Here is a 19,803-nt window from a genome sequence, read left to right on the forward strand (position 1 = left end):
CTCATGGCAAGTGCAACTGTACACTGTTCCCAGTTCTTGCTCTGGCTGCTCATAACACTCATGAATTCCTTTGGAAGGACTCGTACAAATTGGCAGAACCCACTCTTCACGTGTGTTTTTGGGCGCATTCCCTGACATCTTCAAGTACAGCTGGGAAAGACGTCTGTCTAAAATCCAGGAAAGCCACTTCCAGACAATGTAGATCAATAATCCAACTTAGTGTATAGCAACTTCAGCCGCCTCCTTCCTTGATTCTACTGGATGTCCAGGCTCCACTAGGAGATATGTCAGCGTGTCTCCATGGTAAAAGCTAGGGTCAAGACGAAGCTCTGCAGAATCCATTTCCTAGTATTTGTGGACTTCCTTTCATACTAAGCCTTGTTTTAAAAGCAAGCTGAGCCAAGGAAGACTACAAATGCTCACAAAATGAAGGTTGAGTAACAGGCAACCTTCTTCTATATTACATGCCTCATCACGTGCGGCAAAAAGATGTGCAATTGCTGCAATAGATACAGAAGAGGCACAGTGCTTGTGCAGCATTCATATGGGGCTCATTTTCTGGCAAGTGTCAGGTGATCACTGGGCAGGCTCAGCAGGAACTCAAAGCCACCAGAGTCCAGGGAGTGAATCCTAGTAAGGCCGATGAATTCCCAAACCCAGAACAGATTTTTCACACATTCATAGTCAAAGCACCAAATCCAGCAGTCCTGGTAATATTTTGGCCTTTTCTCTGCCTTGCTCCTCGTAACAAACATCTTAATATACTATATCTTACATACTTTTATACTGTATATGATTTATTTAGAACATTTAAAACTTACTTTTGCTGCACACACTCAAGCTGGATTGAGACAAATCAGTTCTATAAATACTATCAGAACTATACCCCTCCAAACTGGACATGTAGTTGAATCAAGGTGGAGGGTATCAATTGCAACACAGAGAAAACTGGCATGCCATGAAGAAGGCTCAGCTGGGCTTAGAGCTCCTCTACCTGTCTTCTATGAGCTGTGAATTCTTTCCATGAAGGACCATTCAAGAATGTGAGCTCCCACCTGCAGGGTGAAGTAGCACAACCCAGAAACGGGCTTACCACATAGTGAGTGGCTTGTCTAGGCTGGCCTCAAAGCTGCTTATAATAAACAATGCAAACAATATGCCCCCACTTTAAATTAAAAGAAATCAGCATGCCTTATTGAAAAGGCAATTTAGCAACATAATACACTGTCCATGTTAAGGAACTAGTGAAACCTTTTTCTTTACCAAGGATACAAGCCTTTATGATTCTAGAGATGCATTTGACAACATATGGGCAATGCCTGCTGAATACAATGTCCAGGGGTAGAGATCCCACATAGTCTCTTATCTGCAGTTATGACTTGCAAAGCCAGCATAAATTATACAAAAAGTTAAATATCTAAGAAAACTTAATGCCAAAAAATCATGCAAAGCAGCTCCATTTGCCTTATTTATCTAGGTAATAAAATTCACCTTTCTTGGACACCCCCTTCCTAATGGTTGTGAAGATGTACACTATCTCAGATACACTTTCAGGACCTTAGTAATGAAATAAATTTGGGACTGTTATACAGAACTGAGCTTTGAGTTTACTTGGTCAAAACAAACAACAGTGAAAATACCTCCATTTGGGTACACTTTATATCCATGGTTGCTATTATCTTATGCTCCCCTTTTCACCTCTCAAAAAGGAACTTGGATGGTGGTCTCATCATTATCTCAATATACAACTTCATCTGGCCACTATCAGAACTGAGTCTTGCACAGAAAAAGGGTGTCCATTCATCCTACAGCAAGGGCAGCATCTGAAGGATTAGCATGGAGACAGTGACTGATGCAACAACTATTGACAGATCTTATGCTTGCAGGAAGATCAGCAATCAGGGTTATGTGTCACTTGAAAGCTACTATCATTTGATACTGGCAGAAAATGTTTCAAGAAATGGGATTCCTTATCTATGACTTTTATCCAGGAACTGACAGGGCCATTCAACCTTCAAGTGATAGAGTAATTCAGCCACAGGACAACCCTAGATGGAAGTGGTTGGGTTGGTGGGCAAAGAAAAATATCTCTCCTTTCCCCTGCTGTTTCCTCAATTTACATGCTGACTGTGGAGAAAAGAAAGTATGGCCCCCAGTTCCATTCCTTCTCCAATTACCTGGACTGGGAGAAACTGCAGAGAAGAGGGTTCCTCTCCTGTGGCCACCATGGGAACAAGCATTTAGCTGCTTAGTAGCCTAGTAAAAAACATCAGCAACAGCATTTCTGGGCTTCTTTAAAAGACAGCACTAATTACAGCCTACACTAAACAGAATGAGAGGGGGAAAGGAAACATAGAAACAGAGCGAGTCAGAAGGGGCCTCCCGGGCCATCAGTCTGAGCTCTGGCACCAGCTGGCTCCGCTCACGACATACCCACCATGAGCATGTCCAGCCTATCTTTGAACACCCTCACCAATGGGGCCTCAACCGCCTCCCGTGGAAGCCCATTCCTCACCCTCGGGGTCCTAACTGTCAGGAAGTGCTTCCTGGCATCCAAATGGAACCTTGGCCCCCCGAGCTTTGCTCCATTGGAGTGCGTCCTGCCTTCCTCTGCAGGGGAGAACAGGTCTCTACCCATCTCCGTGTGACATCCCTTCGCATACCTGTATGTCGCTAACATATCCCCTCTGAGTCTCCTCTCCTCCAGGCTGAAGAGATCCAGTTCCCTCAGTCTCATCTCATCCCCCATCCCCTGCAAACTGGCCACCAACCTTGTGGCCCTACGCTGCACTGACTCTAACCTGGCTATATCCTTTCTGTAATGAGGGGCCCAAAACTGAGCACAATACTCTAGTTGCGGGCACACCAGAGTCGTGTAGAGCGGTAGTAATACCTCTCTTGATCTAGAAGCCACACTTCTGGCTATGCAACCAAGGGTGGCGTTCGCCCTCTTGACCACCGCATCACACTGCTGACTCATGTTTAGCCTGCAGTCAACCAGTACCCCGAGGTCCCTTTCACAAGTGCTGCTCTCCAGCCACTTGTCCCCTAACCTGTACTTATGACACCCATTCCTATGCCCCAAGTGCAAGACCTTGCACTTATCCACATTGAACGCCATCCTGTTGTCTCCTGCCCACTTCCATAGTCTGCCCAGATCCTTTTGGATCTGGAGTACCTGCTCCTCAGTTGTGGCCACTGCTCCAGGTTTAGTGTCATCTGCAAATTTGATCAGCAGACTGTTCACCGCTTCTTCCATGTCGTTAATGAAAAGATTAAACAGAATCAGCCCCAGGACAGAGCTTTGGTGAGTCAACCATGCCCTAATCCACCGGACTGTGCTTTGGTGTATCTCAAAACTCCTCAGTTTCTCCACCAGGGTATCAGGGGGCACTTTGTCAAAGGCCTTGCTGAAATCCAGGTATACCACATTCACTGCATCCCTTCCATCCAGCCATCTCGAAACCTTGTCATAGAATTCCACAAGGTTTGTCTGGCAGGACCTGTTTTTGCCGAAGCCGTGTTGTATGGCTGCCAGCCTCCCTTCCCTATCTAGCATCACTAGATCTCTCTCTATTATGAGCCTTTCCATTGTTTTTCCTAAAATGGACATAAGGCTAACAGGTCTGTAATGCCCCATGTCCCCTCTACTACCCTTTTTGAAATTGGGACCACTGATGCCACCCTCCAGTCCTCTGAAACTTCACCCGTTCTCCACGAGGCCTCAAAAATGGAGGCCAGCAGGCATGAGAGAAACCCTGCCAACTCTCTAAGTACTCTCGGGTGTAACCGGTCAGGGCCTGGCGCCTTTGTAATGTCCAATGCCCTGAGAAGCCCCTTGACTTCAAGGGGGGTGACTCTAATCTGTGCCCCTAAGTCCCCAGCCTCATCTAATCTCCTATACGGATATCCCCCGTCCTGCTTTGGGGAGAACACAGAGGCAAAATCGTCATTTAGCATCTGTGCCTATTCCCTCATATCAGTCACTGGATCTCCTTCCTCCTTATTTAGTGGTCCCACCACTTGTCTCCCCTTCCTCTTCCTATTTACATGCTGAAAGAAGCCCTTTTTGTTGATCTTGATATTTTTGGCAAGTCTCAGCTCGTAATCAGCCTTAGCCTTGAGAAGAATCCTTCTGCGACGAGCCTCCTCCTCCCGGTATACCCTTCTGTCTATTTGCCCCAGTACCCATTTCCTACAGAGGTTCCTTTTTCATCTAATCCCTCTATCCACCTCCTTTCACATCCATGGCAGCACTCTCCTCCGTCTCCCCACCTTACTGACTAGAGGTATTGTCAAGGCTTGCACCTCCAAAACCTCCCTTTTGAGTGACATCCACCCCTCTTCAACTTGCTTACCTTCCAGTAACCTATGCCAGGAGACTTTCCCCAGTCTGGCCTTCAGTTGGCCAAAGTTGGCCCTCTTGAAGTCCCAGCTTCTAGTGCTCGACCTGCTGCACGTCCCCAGTCCCCTGATCTCAAAGCAAAGGATGGAGTGATCACTCGCATCCAGAGCTCCCCTAATCTGTACTTCATCTATCAGCTCCTCCCTATTGGTCAAGACCAAGTCAAGAATGTTTCCCCCCCTCGTCGCCTCTTGAACCCTCTGTGTGAAAAACCCTCCCTCTATAGCTTCTAAGAAGCGATGTGACCTGGATGTCACCGCTGAGTGAGTCTCCCAGCTAATATCCGGAAGATATTAGATCCAGGAGATCTCCCATAATTACTGTGTCTCTCCCCCGAGATATCCTTAGAATCTGGCCTGTCAGGACGTCATCCAGGGTCTCAAGTTGACCTGGAGGGCAATAACCTACCCCCACTGTCAGGTCTCTTTCCCTAAGTTTCACCCAGACTGCCTCTACCGAATCCCCATCTGTGCTGCATTCTATCTCACTGCATCCTATCCCTTCCCTGACGTATAAAGCCACGCCCCCACCTCTCTTTCCCTTCCTGTCCTTTCTAAAAGGGTGATACCCTTCTATGTTCACATTCCAGACTTGCCTTTCATTCCACCAAGTTTCTGTGATTCCCACCAGATCATACTCTCCTATTCCCAGGAGAGCTTCAAGCTCTTCCTGCTTATTACCCATGCTCCTAGCATTGGTGTACATGCACCTCAACTCCTTCCCACCACTTCCTTTCCTTGGAGTTCCCAGCCTCCTCCTTCCTCCCATCCTCCCTGATACCTGGCCCCTCTCTGTAGGAGTCCTGTCAGTCCCTGCAGTACCTCTAAAACCCTGGTCACAGAGCCCTGATCCTCTCCCCACACTTGTCCAGTGCAGACACATTTCTGGGGGGCCTGACCCCCCCCCCGGCTCAGTTTAAAGTCTTCCGGACGAAGCTTGCTAGAGCACCTCCAAAGGACCTTTTCCCCATCCTCGTGAGGTGTAACCCGGCCCTTGCCAGAAGTCCATTGGCAAGAAACCGAGTGCCGTGGTCGAGGAACCCGAAGCGTTCCTTCTGGCACCACCCCCTAAGCCAGTCATTCACCTCGGAGACCCTCCTGTCCAGGTAAAGGGTGTAGCCCACTCTCTGCAAACCTGATGGTTACATATCCTGCACCAATGTATTGTGCAGATGGCATGGAGGCAGAGGATTAAAGCATTGCCACAAGGCAGAGGTTCAAGTCATAAAAGAGGTCCAAGTAAAAGGCCAGTCCCAATAAAAAATAGAGCTCTACCACTTTCCTCACTCTTCTGTGACCCAAGACAAAAGGCTCTTTGACACCATCTTCTCAAATCTGAACATAAAAAGTGGTCCTGGCAATGCAGCTCCCATTATCATCTACCTCAGCTCCTTCCTTCCTCCCACTCACCCGTCTCTGGGCTAATGCAGAGAACAAAATAGCTGTGCGGCAACTCTGGCAACATGTCTGTGTTGCAGAATGGGCAGCATAATCAAGAGCTCTTTGGCTTGGGCATATTGTGAGACTATGGATTGGGACAGCCACCTGGGAAGCAACTGTGGGGTTACCTTAACTCCCCAGGCCACTGCTTGCTTCTCCCCAGATGAGGGCAAAGCATAGGTGATATATTGAGCCATGTGGAAAGGTAATGCTGTATGATGCACGAGAAGGTCATCTCTCCTCTTTTGAACTCTGCTTTTTTCAGCAGGCCAAACCTCCATTCTCCAATACCTGTTCTGTCTCACAGATAATGAATGTCCATGGGATGGAATTGAGAGGCTCTCATGCCTAAGACATGGTTTACCTGCCGCAAAGGGAAGGCTCAACGTCTTCTCCTGGAAAAAGTCAATCCCCTAAGGTCCTCTGTCCCTTCACAAGGATCACCTGAGCCCATGACATCTTTTATAAGCTCTGACAGGATTGGTCCTGCTCCCTGTGAATCACACCCAATCCACTCTTTTAGATGGGTAGTCTTTGCAAATAAACATCAGTTCCAATTGCCTGCAGGATGGTGTTCTGAAAGCTCTGTAGCAATGGCCTCTAAAACATAATGCAGACATTCCTTCACAGATTCTGGAGAATCTGAACTTCTATGAATCTTTTCCAGGAGAAAAAAATCCAGAATATTCCTGGATAATTTTTTTAGCAAAGGGCTTAGTTGATCGTTCTTGCATGCACCAACTTATGGTGACCCTATGAATAAATGCCCTCCAAAATGTCCTGTCTTCAGCTCTTGTAAACTCAAGGCTGTGGCTTCCTCGATGGGCTCAATTCATCTCATAGTTGGTCCTCCTCTTCTTCTGGCTTCAACAGTCCCTAGCATTATTGTCTTTCCCAGTGAGTCTTGTCTTTTCACATTGTGCCCGAAGTAGCAGGACAGATTTACTATAGGTGAGAGAGCTTTCTTCAGAGCAGGCCTCCAAGCTATTCTGACAATGACCACAATCCTAGCCCTTGTCCCCAGGTGTCAATGTCTCATCCCCTACATTCTGTGTTGGGAGTGATCAAACCATGGCTCAGAAGCTTCCTGGATGTGAAATCTGAACCAGCCCCAAAAAGGGGCCCTGTGTTCAATGAATAACAGCATTCAGCTGTATAAGATGGGAGGCAATACATAACAGCTGCATGTCCCTAAGTACAAAAAAGTGACTCTCTCTTCACTCTTGAGTAACTATGGATGTCACAAAAGTTCCCTCTTATAAATCTTAATTTAGAACTATCCAGGATTAGACAAACCTCTAAAATAAGTGCAACCAATTAACTGTGCAAATGAAAGAAAGCAGAGGAGGAGGAAGTAATACCAGATTCTTCAGGGAAATCCCAAATTCTTAACCATGGTTAGCAAGTGGGACAGCCTTTCCTAGTGCAGTGTGCCTCAGCATTTGAGTAGAAGCACCTCCATGTTCCAATGAAGCTTTTGTAAGCATAATTAGCCCAGAGCTGTCAGTTTAATTTTCCTCAAACTGGATGTTCCAGTCCAAACCAAGAAAGCAGGTAAGGTAGAAGGTTTGCATATACAACTTCAGATCCAGAACAAAAATATGAACAGAAATTGCTCTGAAGTGGCCTCTGAACATCTTCCCTGTGACCCTAGCCATTTACTGATGTTATGAGTTGCATTTCCTGACTAACTATGAAGACCAGAATCCCATCTCCTGAATCATCAACCAGTGCACAATTACAAGAGACACTCTGTAATGGTTCTGCTGGACTCAACATAAACCCAGAGCCAGCAATAGCAGAAACATGGCTACAGAAACACATGGCCATACAACATTATTTGGGGTGAGACTAAAGTGTTTGTATTTGGGGTGTTTGTAAGCCGCCCCGAGGCTTCGGCGAATGGGGCGGCATAAAAATGTTTTAATAATAAATAAATAAATAAATAAAGCTGGAGTTAACTGTAAAAGCACAATTTCATTTTTATTTATTACAACACTTAGTATCTCACTTTCAATCCCAAAAGGATCCTAAAGGCTTCTTACAAGGAAGGAAGGAAGGAAGGAAGGAAGGAAGGAAGGAAGGAAGGAAGGAAGGACGGAAGGGACAGAAAGACAGCCAGCCAGACAGCCAGACAGCCAGCCAGCCAGCCAAAGCTGTATAAATCTTCCATATTTTAGTAGAAAGATAGCCTAACATGCACCATGGCAGAACATGCTCAACTTTGTGATCCTGACAGCCAAACACAGAACCCAACTGACAAGTGACAAAAACAAGTTCCTCGAGTTCTTGACAGGTCCCAAAATGTGGCTGGGTGTGCCTTTGTGTGTCACTAATTAAAACTGCTATGCTGCATCCCACACTGAGCCCCTTCAAAGTACTCCCCTGGATCCATTCTGTAGACTTTCTGTGCATTCTGCAAGGGTGTTCAAACCCTGACAGAGAGAAGCACATGTCACTTAGTAACTTTGAACACATGTTGTGGGGCTCTTCTTGGAAAACAGGAATGAAATGTACATGCCAACTTAGTAGTAGTGGGGAGTCTTAGGCCCACCCTGAGACCAAGAGAAGAAGAGGGTACAAGTACAACAGAGGCAGAGAGATGGTATGGTGCACTGTGTTCGGGGAACGAATGAAGCTTCCAGACATTTAATTGATGAGATGACGTTTTGCACCTGAAGCAACTTAACAGTTTCAAGAAGCAGCAAGCTTTTGCATTAAAAAAAAAAACCTTCTTCATCAAGCTTAACAAATTAAATAATCAGAGTCACTCAAAGATGGAATGATCTGTCTTCTAAGTACTCATTTTACCAGAGAAGTTCTGTGCCACTAGAAAGCTTACACTGCTTGCACTGCTTTAAAATCATAGGCTGGTCCAATAAAGTGAGTGACATCTTAGTGATTCAGTGTCAGTTTCAGTGACATGCACATAGTTGCAAACAGAGATAGTTGGAGGATTATGGGAGCAGACTCTAGCTGCAGAACTGTCATGTATAGGAACAGCACACTTTAATAACAAGGAGTTCTAGAAAAATGCAGCCTTCTGTATGCCAAAGCCTGAAGCATAGAGCCAGGGCCTTCTATGGTGCCACCCTGTGGGCACCCTCATAACTACACACTGACCCCTCCTAGAAGACAACTCGCACCATCAGTTTTCTTGAAGTGAGTAATCCAACTCTTGCCATCAAATCTTTACTCAGAGGCATCAGTGGCTTCCTACTGCCCCCACCTTCCCTCCTCTGAAGCTGGAATCATCAGGCAATGAAGCACCCCGCCCTGGCAAGGCTGGCTCTAGGGCTGAAACCACAGGCTGTCTTGGTCACGCCCCTTTGGCAATCGGGACAGGAAAAGCAGGGGGAGCAGAGAGGGAAGCAGGATTAGCTTTAAATACCGCCAACAGGGTTGAGAGCCGCAGCCTAGACTGGCAGGAGACGCCTAGAGAACTACTCAGAGCAAGGTAAGGAAGAAATGAAGCCTGGCTCTTCCGCAGCAAACAGCTCTACCTAGACCTTGTTTCCTGTGCTGGGGTGGTAGGGGAGACCTCTCCCTAGTCCAAGCCCCAACAGAGGTTTCAACTCCAACTTAAGTTCCATTAACTCCCTTTGTCTTCTTCTCCTGACACTTAAAATTCTTGCTAGGCCAGGTAATTGACCTATTACCCTTCGCCTCTGGTCCTCAGCCTCTAGCTCCCCCAGGCCCTGTTAAGGTTCCCTCCTTCCGAAATAGTGACAAGATGGGGGTGTGAGGGATCCTAATTACACTGAGGGTGGGGAACTGTCCTACCGAGTTAATTCTTCTCATCATTCAGCCTTCATTTCTTTATCCTGTCCTATCCTAGTAACAAACGAACCAGGACATAAAGAGCTTTGTTCAGCTAGAAATGGAGAAAGCCTTTCCCCTCTCCCTCCCTGCTGGAAACAGTCATCAGTTGCTCCCCCAGAGTCAATGAATTCCCTATTTTGCAGCTGATGCTCAGAATCTTCTTGCTTAAAATCTCTCTACTGACAGAAAATCTTATTTCTGCTTTTCAGGTTACTTCTGTCATTTTTTTCCCTCCTCTTCTCTGCAAAGGAAAAAAATGGACTCAGCTAAAGTATACGGAATCTTGGCAACCAGCTTCCTCCTCCTCATGATGCTGGGGGACCCCACAACGGCCTGCTCCTGTGCTCCTAGACACCCCCAGTCTGCATACTGCAATGCTGACATTGGTGAGTCTTGCTGCAGTTAATGCACTTTCTCTCCTGCCCTACTGTCTCCTATGCTACCTCCCACAGGCACCACTTCTCCCCTGAAACCTGATCCTTTCCCAGTCCCTATATCCCCTTCCTATTACCCTCAGTATCTATAACATCACTACATGCATGCTTGTAAATAGCCACTGCCTCAGTTGCATGTTGAAAATAAGCACAGCAGAACTGACATTTCTGAAGTGGTGGGGCAGGGGTTGTTAAAAGAGAAAAGGAAGAAGGATAGTCCTTTCATGTTTTTCAGTCTTTCCCAAATAGATTCAACCCAGTTGTTTTGGACATCAACTCCCATTATTTCCAGCCAGCAAGGCCATTAGTCAGGAAAATTAGGAGTTGTAATTGGAAACATCTTGAGGGCACCCAGTTGAAGCAAGTTACACAGTGTGCATGTGAGCCACTGCAGTGTTCTAGTTAGAGCTTTGGACTGGGAACCAGCCATGAAACTCACTGGCAGACCTTGGGGCCAGGCACAGACTCTCAGCCCAACCTACCTCACAGGGTCATTGTTATGAGGAAAAAATGGAGCTACATAAACTGTCTTGGGTTCCTCACAAGAGGAAGAAAGAAAGGATCTAAATGCAATGTAATAAAAGAGGACAGGATGAGCCTGAAGCAACTGGTTCGTTTAGGGGATTTTGACTCAACACTAAGGAGAACTTCCTGACAAAACAAGTTGTTCAACACTCAAATAGTCCACCATGAAAAGTGAACCACTGTCCTTCACCAGAGGATTTTAAGCAGAAACCAGCTGACCTCATGTCAGGAATGCTGCAGTAGCAGATGGCCACCCTCTCAGGGGTGGGTTGATGAGATTGACCTTTGAGGTCCTTTGCAACTTAATGAGTCTCTGATCAGGTTCACAAAACACAACAGCCCATGGTGACTTAAATTAGATGAGGGATCTGTCAGGTCATGTCAGGAGTCCACATCTACCTCTTTTTGCCTGGCACACTTGCTTGCCATGGTTTGCTACATCATGTGAATCCAGCATGAGGATATTTTGGGGGTAGTTATTTGCCCCCTCAAACAATCCATGCTGCCAGGTTCACATAATACAGTAAGCTACACACACACCACTGCCTGCATATTCAAACTGCATAATATGCAAACAACCCCAAGGAGGCTAGGCTACAGCCAGGCCACAAATGGCACATGCAAGGAAACAGACCAGTGGAAAACTTTTGCGGGCCAGTATATTGGCAAGCCTAGGCATCCTGCATCTTTCGTATATCAACCTGCATGTCTACACCCTGTTATTTAAGAGTTTTTTTAACAACATAATGCCAACTAAATACCAACACATACAGGAACAGGTTTTGCCAAGGGTTTGCTGTAGTTTGCATGTTTGGCTCCCACTTTCTTGTCAGATGTGAATGCTCACAACCAAAGAACTATCCACAGTCTTAGTGTACAGTGAAATCTTGTGCTTGTCTACTCCAAGTAAATTCCAACAGGACTTACTCCCAGGTAAATGGGTGTAAGATTTTAGCCTTTAATCTCTATGCTGGGAAAAACTTTCCTTACTAGATTTCTCCAGGCCAGGTTGCTATTAATGGCACAGAAGTCTAGGCCAAAAGATATAACAAAAAATTGGCAGTGAAAATGGAAATGTGCTCATGTATTATGGTATGGTATGCTGAAGTTGTATCCTTTCCAGCCATTTGTGGAAGTATTTCCATTCTTAGGCGTAATAACACTCCCTTAAAGTGCTCTAAAATCATGTTAAAGACCTGAAATGGCATGCACTGAATAAGTGAACATACCTACTACTGCCCTCTGATGGTGTTATATGGTACAGCTTATATTCAAGGTTTTGATCTAGACAGCTACATATCAAGACATCTACATATGAACTTAGCTTTAAAAAATTAAAAATAACTTTTAAAACTTTTCAAAAATCTATCACTTTCAAATATGTGGTAGAAAATTCAGATACTGTTATTAGGCTCCTTGGTGTTTACTTTTTAATAGCATTCAAATTAAATTATATATACTTAGCCCAACACTGGAAGAGTGAAGAGCCACCTACCGACCAACTGATTCTAAAAAAGATCTTGGACTGTGCAGAAATGGATAGATTGACTTTGTCATTAAAGGAGAAAGAAGATACAGACTTCTGTCAAACTTGGGACTATTTTTATTATTGGCTAGAGAAATGGGGCTTTGCATAGATTTAAATATGTTTATAATTTAACGAAGAGAAAAAATGTGGGGGGCTGACCCAGTAGGTCCGATGTTTCCGATGATTGATGTTGTTTTTAGTTTTTGTGTTTTTTTTTTGGTGTTAGGTTTACTGAGAATAAAACTTGTTTAAAAAAAACAAATTAAATTATATTAATTAAATAAACTAACCCATTAAAATAATTTTAAAATAAATTTAATCAATAATTTTAATAAAATAATTTTTTAAAAGCATTGCTTTTAATTTGAAAAAAATCTTGTATTTTCTTTCATTTCTTTTTTTAGGTTTATATTATACCATTCAAGCCCCAACTTCATTCATTCAAAATTTTTATGTTTAACATTTTCAGTTCTTCTTTCACTGGCTGAAGAAGGAAGAAGACCCTTCATACAGAGTGGGAGGATGGAAAGAAAAGGGATAGGGTTGGAAGGGGAAGCGGAACATGCAAAGTAATTTCGCACACAGAGTAAACAAATCCCATGCCTTCTAAGACTTTAGCAGAATGCCCACACAGCGTTAAATTTTTCTTTGAAATGATAAGGTCTGAAAGTTCTTTCTTTTTTTTAATTATAAGTCAAATTTTAGCCTAAGTTTCTAAGGTTCCACTAAAGGCATGTCAGTCATGGTGGAGAGCTGGAAAAATGTCAAGTAACTCACAATCCCCCCCCCCTTTTTTCATAGTGATCAAGGCCAAATTTGTGGGTGTCACCAAAGAGCTTGTAAACATCTCCATAGGAGAACCTGTGTGGTGGATGCGCCATGAGATCAAAACCACCAAGGTAAGTACCTCCCACAGCAGGGGAACATAGGAGGAGATCCACCAGTGGCATTCTCTAAAGCTCCCATTGATGGGACTGCTGGAAGCCAGGAAAGAACTGGCAGAAGATCCATCTTTCTATCCAATTCTCTTTTATATACATGAATATACCTCAATGCAAAGAAATAATTCTGCATGTTGCGAGCTTCTATATCTGTATTTACAAAGAAAATATTTATAGCACAAAATATACTGGATGTCTCTCATATCCAAAAATCAGGAATTTTTCATTTTTCATTATTTTAATCTACATTTGTGATTAAATTCCCATTTTCCCTAAATCAGTGCATTTTTTCCCTATCTGGTTTACATTTAAATCAAACATGCATCAATTATTTCCATTCTGAATAGGTGATACAAAACAGAAGCCAAGAGATGACCACTTGTTCAAGGAATTCATGTTAAAACTGAGATCTGAACTTGGCTTTCTCATGTCCAGAGACAGCAAAAGCCAGTAATGGCTTCTGCTAGGACTGGCTAGAAATTCCCATCATATTAAGAGTCCCTGACCCAAACCTGTCCCAATGCTAACCCTTCCTGGTCAGTAAACAACATCTCCCATCCATCTCCATCTCTCTGCAGGTATACAAGGCTCCTGCACATATGCAAGATGTTCAATTCCTCTACACCCCTGCCATGGAAAGCGTCTGTGGATATGAACACAAGGGTACTCTCAAAGGAGAAGAATATATCATTACAGGTATGGAACACTACCTATTGCTGAAAAAGATCTGAGGCAATTAAAACTCACTTCAAGTGTTGCGCCTGTTGTCTAAAAGAAGACTGATGACGGCTCCACTCATAGACAATCAAGGGAAGAACACATTTGCCACAAGGGCAAGCCATGCAATGGAGTCTTAGAATTTTGCAGACCAGCAATAGCACTTGGTGGTGAGAGAAGAGCATGTTACACTTGTGCAGAAACACTCTCTGACCAAACTGTGCAGCAAACCTAAACTTTCCCAGGACCCATGCAAAATGGCTGTTTCCTCCAGTGCCAGGTCTGGCCCAATGTAGTTGGAATAAAGTGAATGCTTTAGGAAGCAGCTCTGGAGTTCCATTAGGCCATTTAGGTAAATGCATACCATGCAGCAGAGGAAGGTACCTTTTGGCTTTTCCACCTCAGATGCCAACATTTATAAATCAAACTTGCTCAGGCTGGGTTGGCATAAGAATAAAAAGTGAGAGGAAAAAGTACTTCGTGCAAGAAGTACCAGTCAACCTACAAGTTCAGTGCTGAAGTTGCCAGCCTTTACCTCCAGCTGCTGGGAGGTCCACACTAGTCTTTATGGTCTGTCTGACCATCCACCCAGAGACCAGCAATCAGCCCATGTGTAATCTGGCTGTTCAGATGTATGCCTCACAAAAGCTCCCCCTCTTGGAAACACCCTTTGCTAAGAAAAGGAAGTCAGTGCTAAGCAAGACCTCACTGGACACCTCAGTACAAGACGGTTAAGGGCAAGCTGCGAGACTTTTCAAAAGAAAGATCTCAAGATGAAACCTAAACCTGTTTGAAATGACTGAAGGAATGGATTATATTTAAAACACGGTAGCCAGAACTGGACAAAGCCCTCCACATGTAGCCTTACAGATTTAAAGATGTGTTTCAAAATGTGCAGATGATGTCTGATGAAGTCTTAGAAGCCAGAAAGAGCTTCTAAATAAGACATGTATAGGCAGAAAATAAGTACAGCACTCCCTGGGTTACAAACAGAAATTTGCCTTTAAGTTGAATTTGTATGCAAGCTGGATCATGTATAGTTGGCCCTATATATTCACGGGGATTGGGGTACAGGACCCCACTGAAAATGGAAAAATTGTGAATATCTCAAGCCCACCTCCCACTCCAAACTCACTAATGCCTCCTCTTTGCAGCACGGAAATCCCAGAGAGATTTCCCTCTCTGAATGGGCAGAGCAGAAGGGCATGCTTTAGAAGCCTCCCTCTCTCCCATTTCACTTCCTCTCCCCTTACTTCAGAGATGCCCCTCTGGCTTCCTCTCTCCCTAGAGTGACAACAATTTTCCACAGTAATTTTTTTTAATTAATAGGCTATGGGGCAGTTCATTCCTAAGTTCATAACTGAGATGTTTGTAACTTGAGGGTTGCCTGCATTCCATGTGGCTTTGTGCCTCCAGCCATGACTAGAAAAGCCAGTCCACACTATGCAAATAATTTATGCAAGATAACTCAATTTGTGCCATTAATTCAGGTCACTGAATTCAGCTTTCTTGGCACAGAATGTGCAGTGCCTAAGCACAGAAGTCTGATTCCCTCACCATCCCTGTAAGGGCTGAGTATACAGTGCCCTGCTCATGATCATGAAGATGTGCAATATTACAGATTTACTTTCCAGCCTTTGACCAGGGTAAACCCAAATAATGAAATATTACCTATAACAGATGGCCCCAGAATGTGTTTTTGGGTAGTAACATTAAGACATCATGTGACATTGAGTCAGCCCATTGGACCATGTGACCCAGTATTGTGAACAAAGGCTGGTGGTGGCACCTGCTCATTCCTAATGAGGCACCTGGATGCAAAGCATGTGCTCTTCCACTAAGCTATGGCCTCTCCTTCTATTCAAGGACAAGCCATTCTTCTCCATTTTCAGCCTTGTCGTATCTCCTGCTGTCTTTTTACCTCCAACAGGGATGTTAGAAGGCGACCGTGTCATGATAACAGCTTGCTCCTTCATCCAGCCATGGGCTCAGCTCTCTGTTGCACAGAAACGAGGCCTGAGTTCAGAGTACAGCAAGGGCTGCAACTGCACAGTGAGTATCAGGCCACTAGAAGTGTCTCTTCATGAGGGTTTTATTCCAGCACTGTGCTGATCCTCTGTGTCATCATGGGGCTCCCTCATTTTTTGGAGCCACTGGAAGCACTTTCAAACTCTTCACATGTGGGCAAAGCTTCCCAAGCGCATCTCCGCAGAAGCACAGCAGTAAAATCACAGTTCATCATTCTGAAGCCACTCCCTTTTGGGGAAGTGCAGTGCTTCCCCAAAAACAAGCCCAGCAGCCTACTAGGCAAGGGCTCCTGTGCAGGTTCCCCTCCTTCCTCCATTTGAAAGTAAGACAACCACCAGATAACCTGGAAAAGCATAACAGTTTCCCTCATTAGTTCCTCTGCTCTTTCCTCTGTGTGTACGTGTGTTTGTGTGGGAGGTATTACATAAGAATACTATGGCAGTACTTCAATAGTGTGCCATTTCTCAGCTGCAAATTCCTATCCAGATATACCTTTATTGGTGGGGAGGGAAGAGAGTATTTTCATTGCATCTTTTGCTACCACTAACATACCCTCCACCCAAAATCACGCTAGTACAGTCATCTCCCCCACAGTCTTTCTTTAGCAGTTAGTTCTGCTGAAGTCAATATGATTTACTTGTAAGGCCACTGAAGATAACCTAATTTAATTCAGGGTACACATGCACTTCAGCTAATTGTTTCTTCAGTGAGAGGACACAGGAAGCAATCTGGAAGGCTTAAAAAGAGACTGAAAACTTTATTGTTTCAGAAGGGAGAGGCAGGGCCATTTGCAAATCAGGGAAAGGGGAAGAGAGAGAAAAGTTTTGGATCTGTGGGGGGAAATGAACTGAAGTGACTCCCAGTTGGGCTTGGTCAAGCCCCTTAAATGCCCTTGCATCCTTTCTCACACCCACCTGCTTCCCTGCTCCTTTCACTCCAAATGCCCAGCACATTGAGCACTTTCTCTTGCCACCACAAATATACACACACCCCTTTGCTGCAATGGAACCAGCCTTGCAGAAAGAAAAAGGGGGCAGAGGAAAAGCCAAGAACATTTAGCCTACTGCAAACACATGGAGCAGCTGGGCAAAATGAGGCAAGATGGAGGAACACTTCCACTGGCTCATCAGTGCTGACATCACAACCACACCCCCAACCTCCCACAGGATAGCAGAACACACTGCTTTGGCAAAAGTACACCAGCATTTGGTGTTGCGTTCACAGCAAAAGTAAAAATAATACATTTTCCCTGTTCAGAGCAATGACAGGAGAAACTGCTAAAAGGTGCGGCACAACCACTGGATGAGGATGACGTCGCGAAAAGGCCTCGCAAACTTCCGTGAGTGAAGGATCACGAGAGCACAATAAATGCCTCGTGTAGAGAAGCCCTAGGAGATGTGCTGTGACAGGGATCCAACAGCAGTTAAAAGATCTTCTGTTTGCAGGAAGATCAGCAAGGGGAGGGGACAATACTCACACCAAAAAGCATCATCTGCCTACTCAACCATACAGAGAGTTAGAAAGTCACTGCAATACTACATTGGCTGAAAACAGCCTAATAAAAGATGCAGTTCCTTACTGATGGCTTTGTCCTAGGAGTGACACAGCAAGCTAGCCTTGTATTCAGCAACTTACTTGGCAGTGACCAGCAACCAGGAATTCCACACATGTAAGTGGGCTGGTGGAGGAGGGACTGCTTCCTCCATTTCCCCTTCATGGTTTCACTTGGTTTACCTGATGGCTGTGCAGGAAGGGAATGTGGTCTCCCAAGAGCCTGCTTAACAGAAGCAGCAGCAGAGGGAGGGGCAGTCATCTGTAGCCACCTTGGAAACACTGGCTCATAGCCTCTGTGCAGGCTAGTCAAACATTTTGCAGATGAGCAGCTTTTGTGGGGTTGTGCATAATACCTCAATAACTGAAAAAAAGAAGAGCTAAAAGAAATCCAGGTGCCAGGGTAGTGCCAGCCATTTGTTGAATCTATGGAAGTTCAGTATGTGCCAATCTCTGTTAACTTCCAAGACACAGAGAAACAAAGCAAGCAGCTGAAGTGAACAATAATGAATGGGGTAGTACTGTCAAAACCATCTGCAGTTTCAGATGGGAAAGGAGTGGGTAAAGCACTCTTTGCTGATGCCTTGGATCATGATGGAGTGAACAAAGGAGCGTAGTCAGTATCACTTTAGTCTTTCAAGTTAAAATGTGTCTCCTGCTAAATATTAGACCTGAAATCTTTGTGGCACTATGCTTTTTTTACTGAGGCTTCAGTGTACAACAGTACTTCTATAACTTTTTTACAACAAGGCTGTTAATCTGATGCATCTACTTCCACTTTTGAGATGAAAACTCTACATACATTCTTCCTGTCCTGCTTTTTTGTTATATAACCTCTAAGTGGCACTGTACAATAGCAGAATAATGGAATTAGCTGGCAGGAAAATACATTTTCTTTCACTTTCAACAATAGTATCTCACTTTCCCTGCTCTAAAGAAACCTGGGGAACTGCTCTCAGAAACTACAAGTTAACATGGACAACAATGATGTCATCTAAAAAAACTGTAAACAATGATATATGTTCTTAATAAACCTCTTTTCCACGAACACATATGAGTGTTTCTTCCCAAATTAGGGCATGGCAAAGCAGATACATCAACAGAGGTGGGAAGGAAATGAAACTTCTCTCACTTTTTTCTAATATCTCTGTCATTCTTTCTACAATAGGTTGTGCCCTGCATTGCCATGCCATGCTTTGTCTCCTCCAACAATCAGTGCCTGTGGACAGATGGGATCATATCCCGGATATGGGATGACTTCCAGGCCAAACGTTTGGCTTGCCTGTCCCAATCTGAAAGCCCTAGCCTCTGCACCTGGCAGTCCTTGAGCATCCAAGAACCTGGGTCCCTTCGTAGGGCTCGCCTGAGGCAGTGACATCTTCATGGACTCTGATGCTCCTCCCCATGAATACCCACTTCCCCATCAACTCTTGTATCTGGGTTGTCTCTTTTCTAATAAACACTAGTTTGAAACTTGTTTTCTCTTCTTTCTTAAAAGGATTTGTGCAGCTTCTGAGGATTCAGTAGCATGGTGTCTAAAGCAGAATGCAACAATTCTGCAGAATTTGGAAAATATGAGCTTTTGCTAAGAGCAGACTTCTAGATATTTTTCTGGAGAAAAACTAGAATACTTGTGGCTTATTTTCTGCAGGAGGCTTAGAGCAGAACATGCTTTCAATAACTGGGAAAGAGTCTTTTTCATTCAGGAAGGACTTCCAAGTCCCTCCCACCATGACCCCTGTCTTGGTTCTCTTTCTTCTTTGCCAAGTGTCCCATCATCTGTATTTTGTGCAGAAGACTCCCAACCACAGCTCAGAATCTGCTTGTGTGGCTTAATACGAGATACCCCAGAGATAGACTGTGTTGAATGCCAGTGTTCAGACACAGAATATGTGCAACAGTTATGTAACACCATAGTTCTAAACATGTGCAGAGTGCCTTTCTCCTCACTGCTTAGTAACATCAGATAACATAAATGCACATGGCCATATATATTAAATTTGGAATAAAAAGTGGGAAGGAGTAACTTCCATATAAGCTTCAATTTTCACCAAGGGTGACATTTAAAGTAGGAAGGGCAAGTGGAACCCCCATATCACTCGCTGTGCTTCAGGCTACACTAGATTATTCTGCGAGAATACATCTCTAGTTAATAAAAAATAGCTACAGGAAATGTTTTTAAAACAATCTCCCTTTTTGCAGTGAAATACTCGTGAGTGAATGCTTCATGGATAACTTAACAGATTTTTTTCAATCCCTCCTCCATCTCCAACTGCACACCAGGACTGAGAGAGTCTGCCAGAAGAAAACAGTGGTGGTAAGGCTACAGGGCTCTAGGAAAATGTGTTTCCTGGAGAGTGTGAGCTGAGCTTGAGGAAGAAAGAGAGTAGCAACCTTTTGCAGCATTCACTTG

General features: G+C 44.5%; 2 protein-coding genes across 6 annotated transcripts in view; one reads left to right on the plus strand and one right to left on the minus strand.

The window, feature by feature from the left end:
* SYN1 (synapsin I) overlaps nt 1-19,803 on the minus strand; it is a 115,900-nt gene that overhangs the window by 55,382 nt on the left and 40,715 nt on the right. The window lies entirely within an intron of this gene.
* Nucleotides 2,200-18,867, plus strand: TIMP1 (TIMP metallopeptidase inhibitor 1). 4 transcript variants are annotated; one of them, XM_044431477.1, is made up of 7 exons: nt 2,200-2,206; nt 8,419-8,421; nt 9,916-10,052; nt 12,955-13,052; nt 13,673-13,790; nt 15,742-15,863; nt 18,559-18,867. In XM_044431477.1, exons 3-7 carry the CDS (start codon nt 9,923-9,925, stop codon nt 18,763-18,765), a joined length of 675 nt encoding a protein of 224 aa, XP_044287412.1. In that variant the 5' UTR covers nt 2,200-2,206; nt 8,419-8,421; nt 9,916-9,922; the 3' UTR covers nt 18,766-18,867. The 4 variants fall into 4 exon arrangements, with proteins under 4 accessions (XP_044287412.1, XP_044287411.1, XP_044287408.1 ...); XM_044431476.1 differs by lacking the exon at nt 2,200-2,206 and having other exon boundaries at nt 8,415-8,421; XM_044431473.1 differs by lacking the exons at nt 2,200-2,206; nt 8,419-8,421 and adding an exon at nt 9,183-9,301 and having other exon boundaries at nt 9,876-10,052.

This window comes from Varanus komodoensis, unplaced genomic scaffold (genome assembly GCF_004798865.1).
Source record: "Varanus komodoensis strain SLA01 unplaced genomic scaffold, ASM479886v1 scaffold22, whole genome shotgun sequence".
Lineage (NCBI taxonomy): Eukaryota > Metazoa > Chordata > Lepidosauria > Squamata > Varanidae > Varanus > Varanus komodoensis.

Excerpts from the sequence above, each read along its gene's own strand:
- TIMP1 (XM_044431477.1), top strand. The coding sequence starts at position 9,923 with ATGGACTCAGCTAAAGTATACGGAATCTTGGCAACCAGCTTCCTCCTC. Across the intron at positions 10,053-12,954 it reads ATACTGCAATGCTGACATTG|TGATCAAGGCCAAATTTGTG; the intron begins GTGAGTCTTGCT and ends CTTTTTTCATAG. Across the intron at positions 15,864-18,558 it reads GCAAGGGCTGCAACTGCACA|GTTGTGCCCTGCATTGCCAT; the intron begins GTGAGTATCAGG and ends TTTCTACAATAG.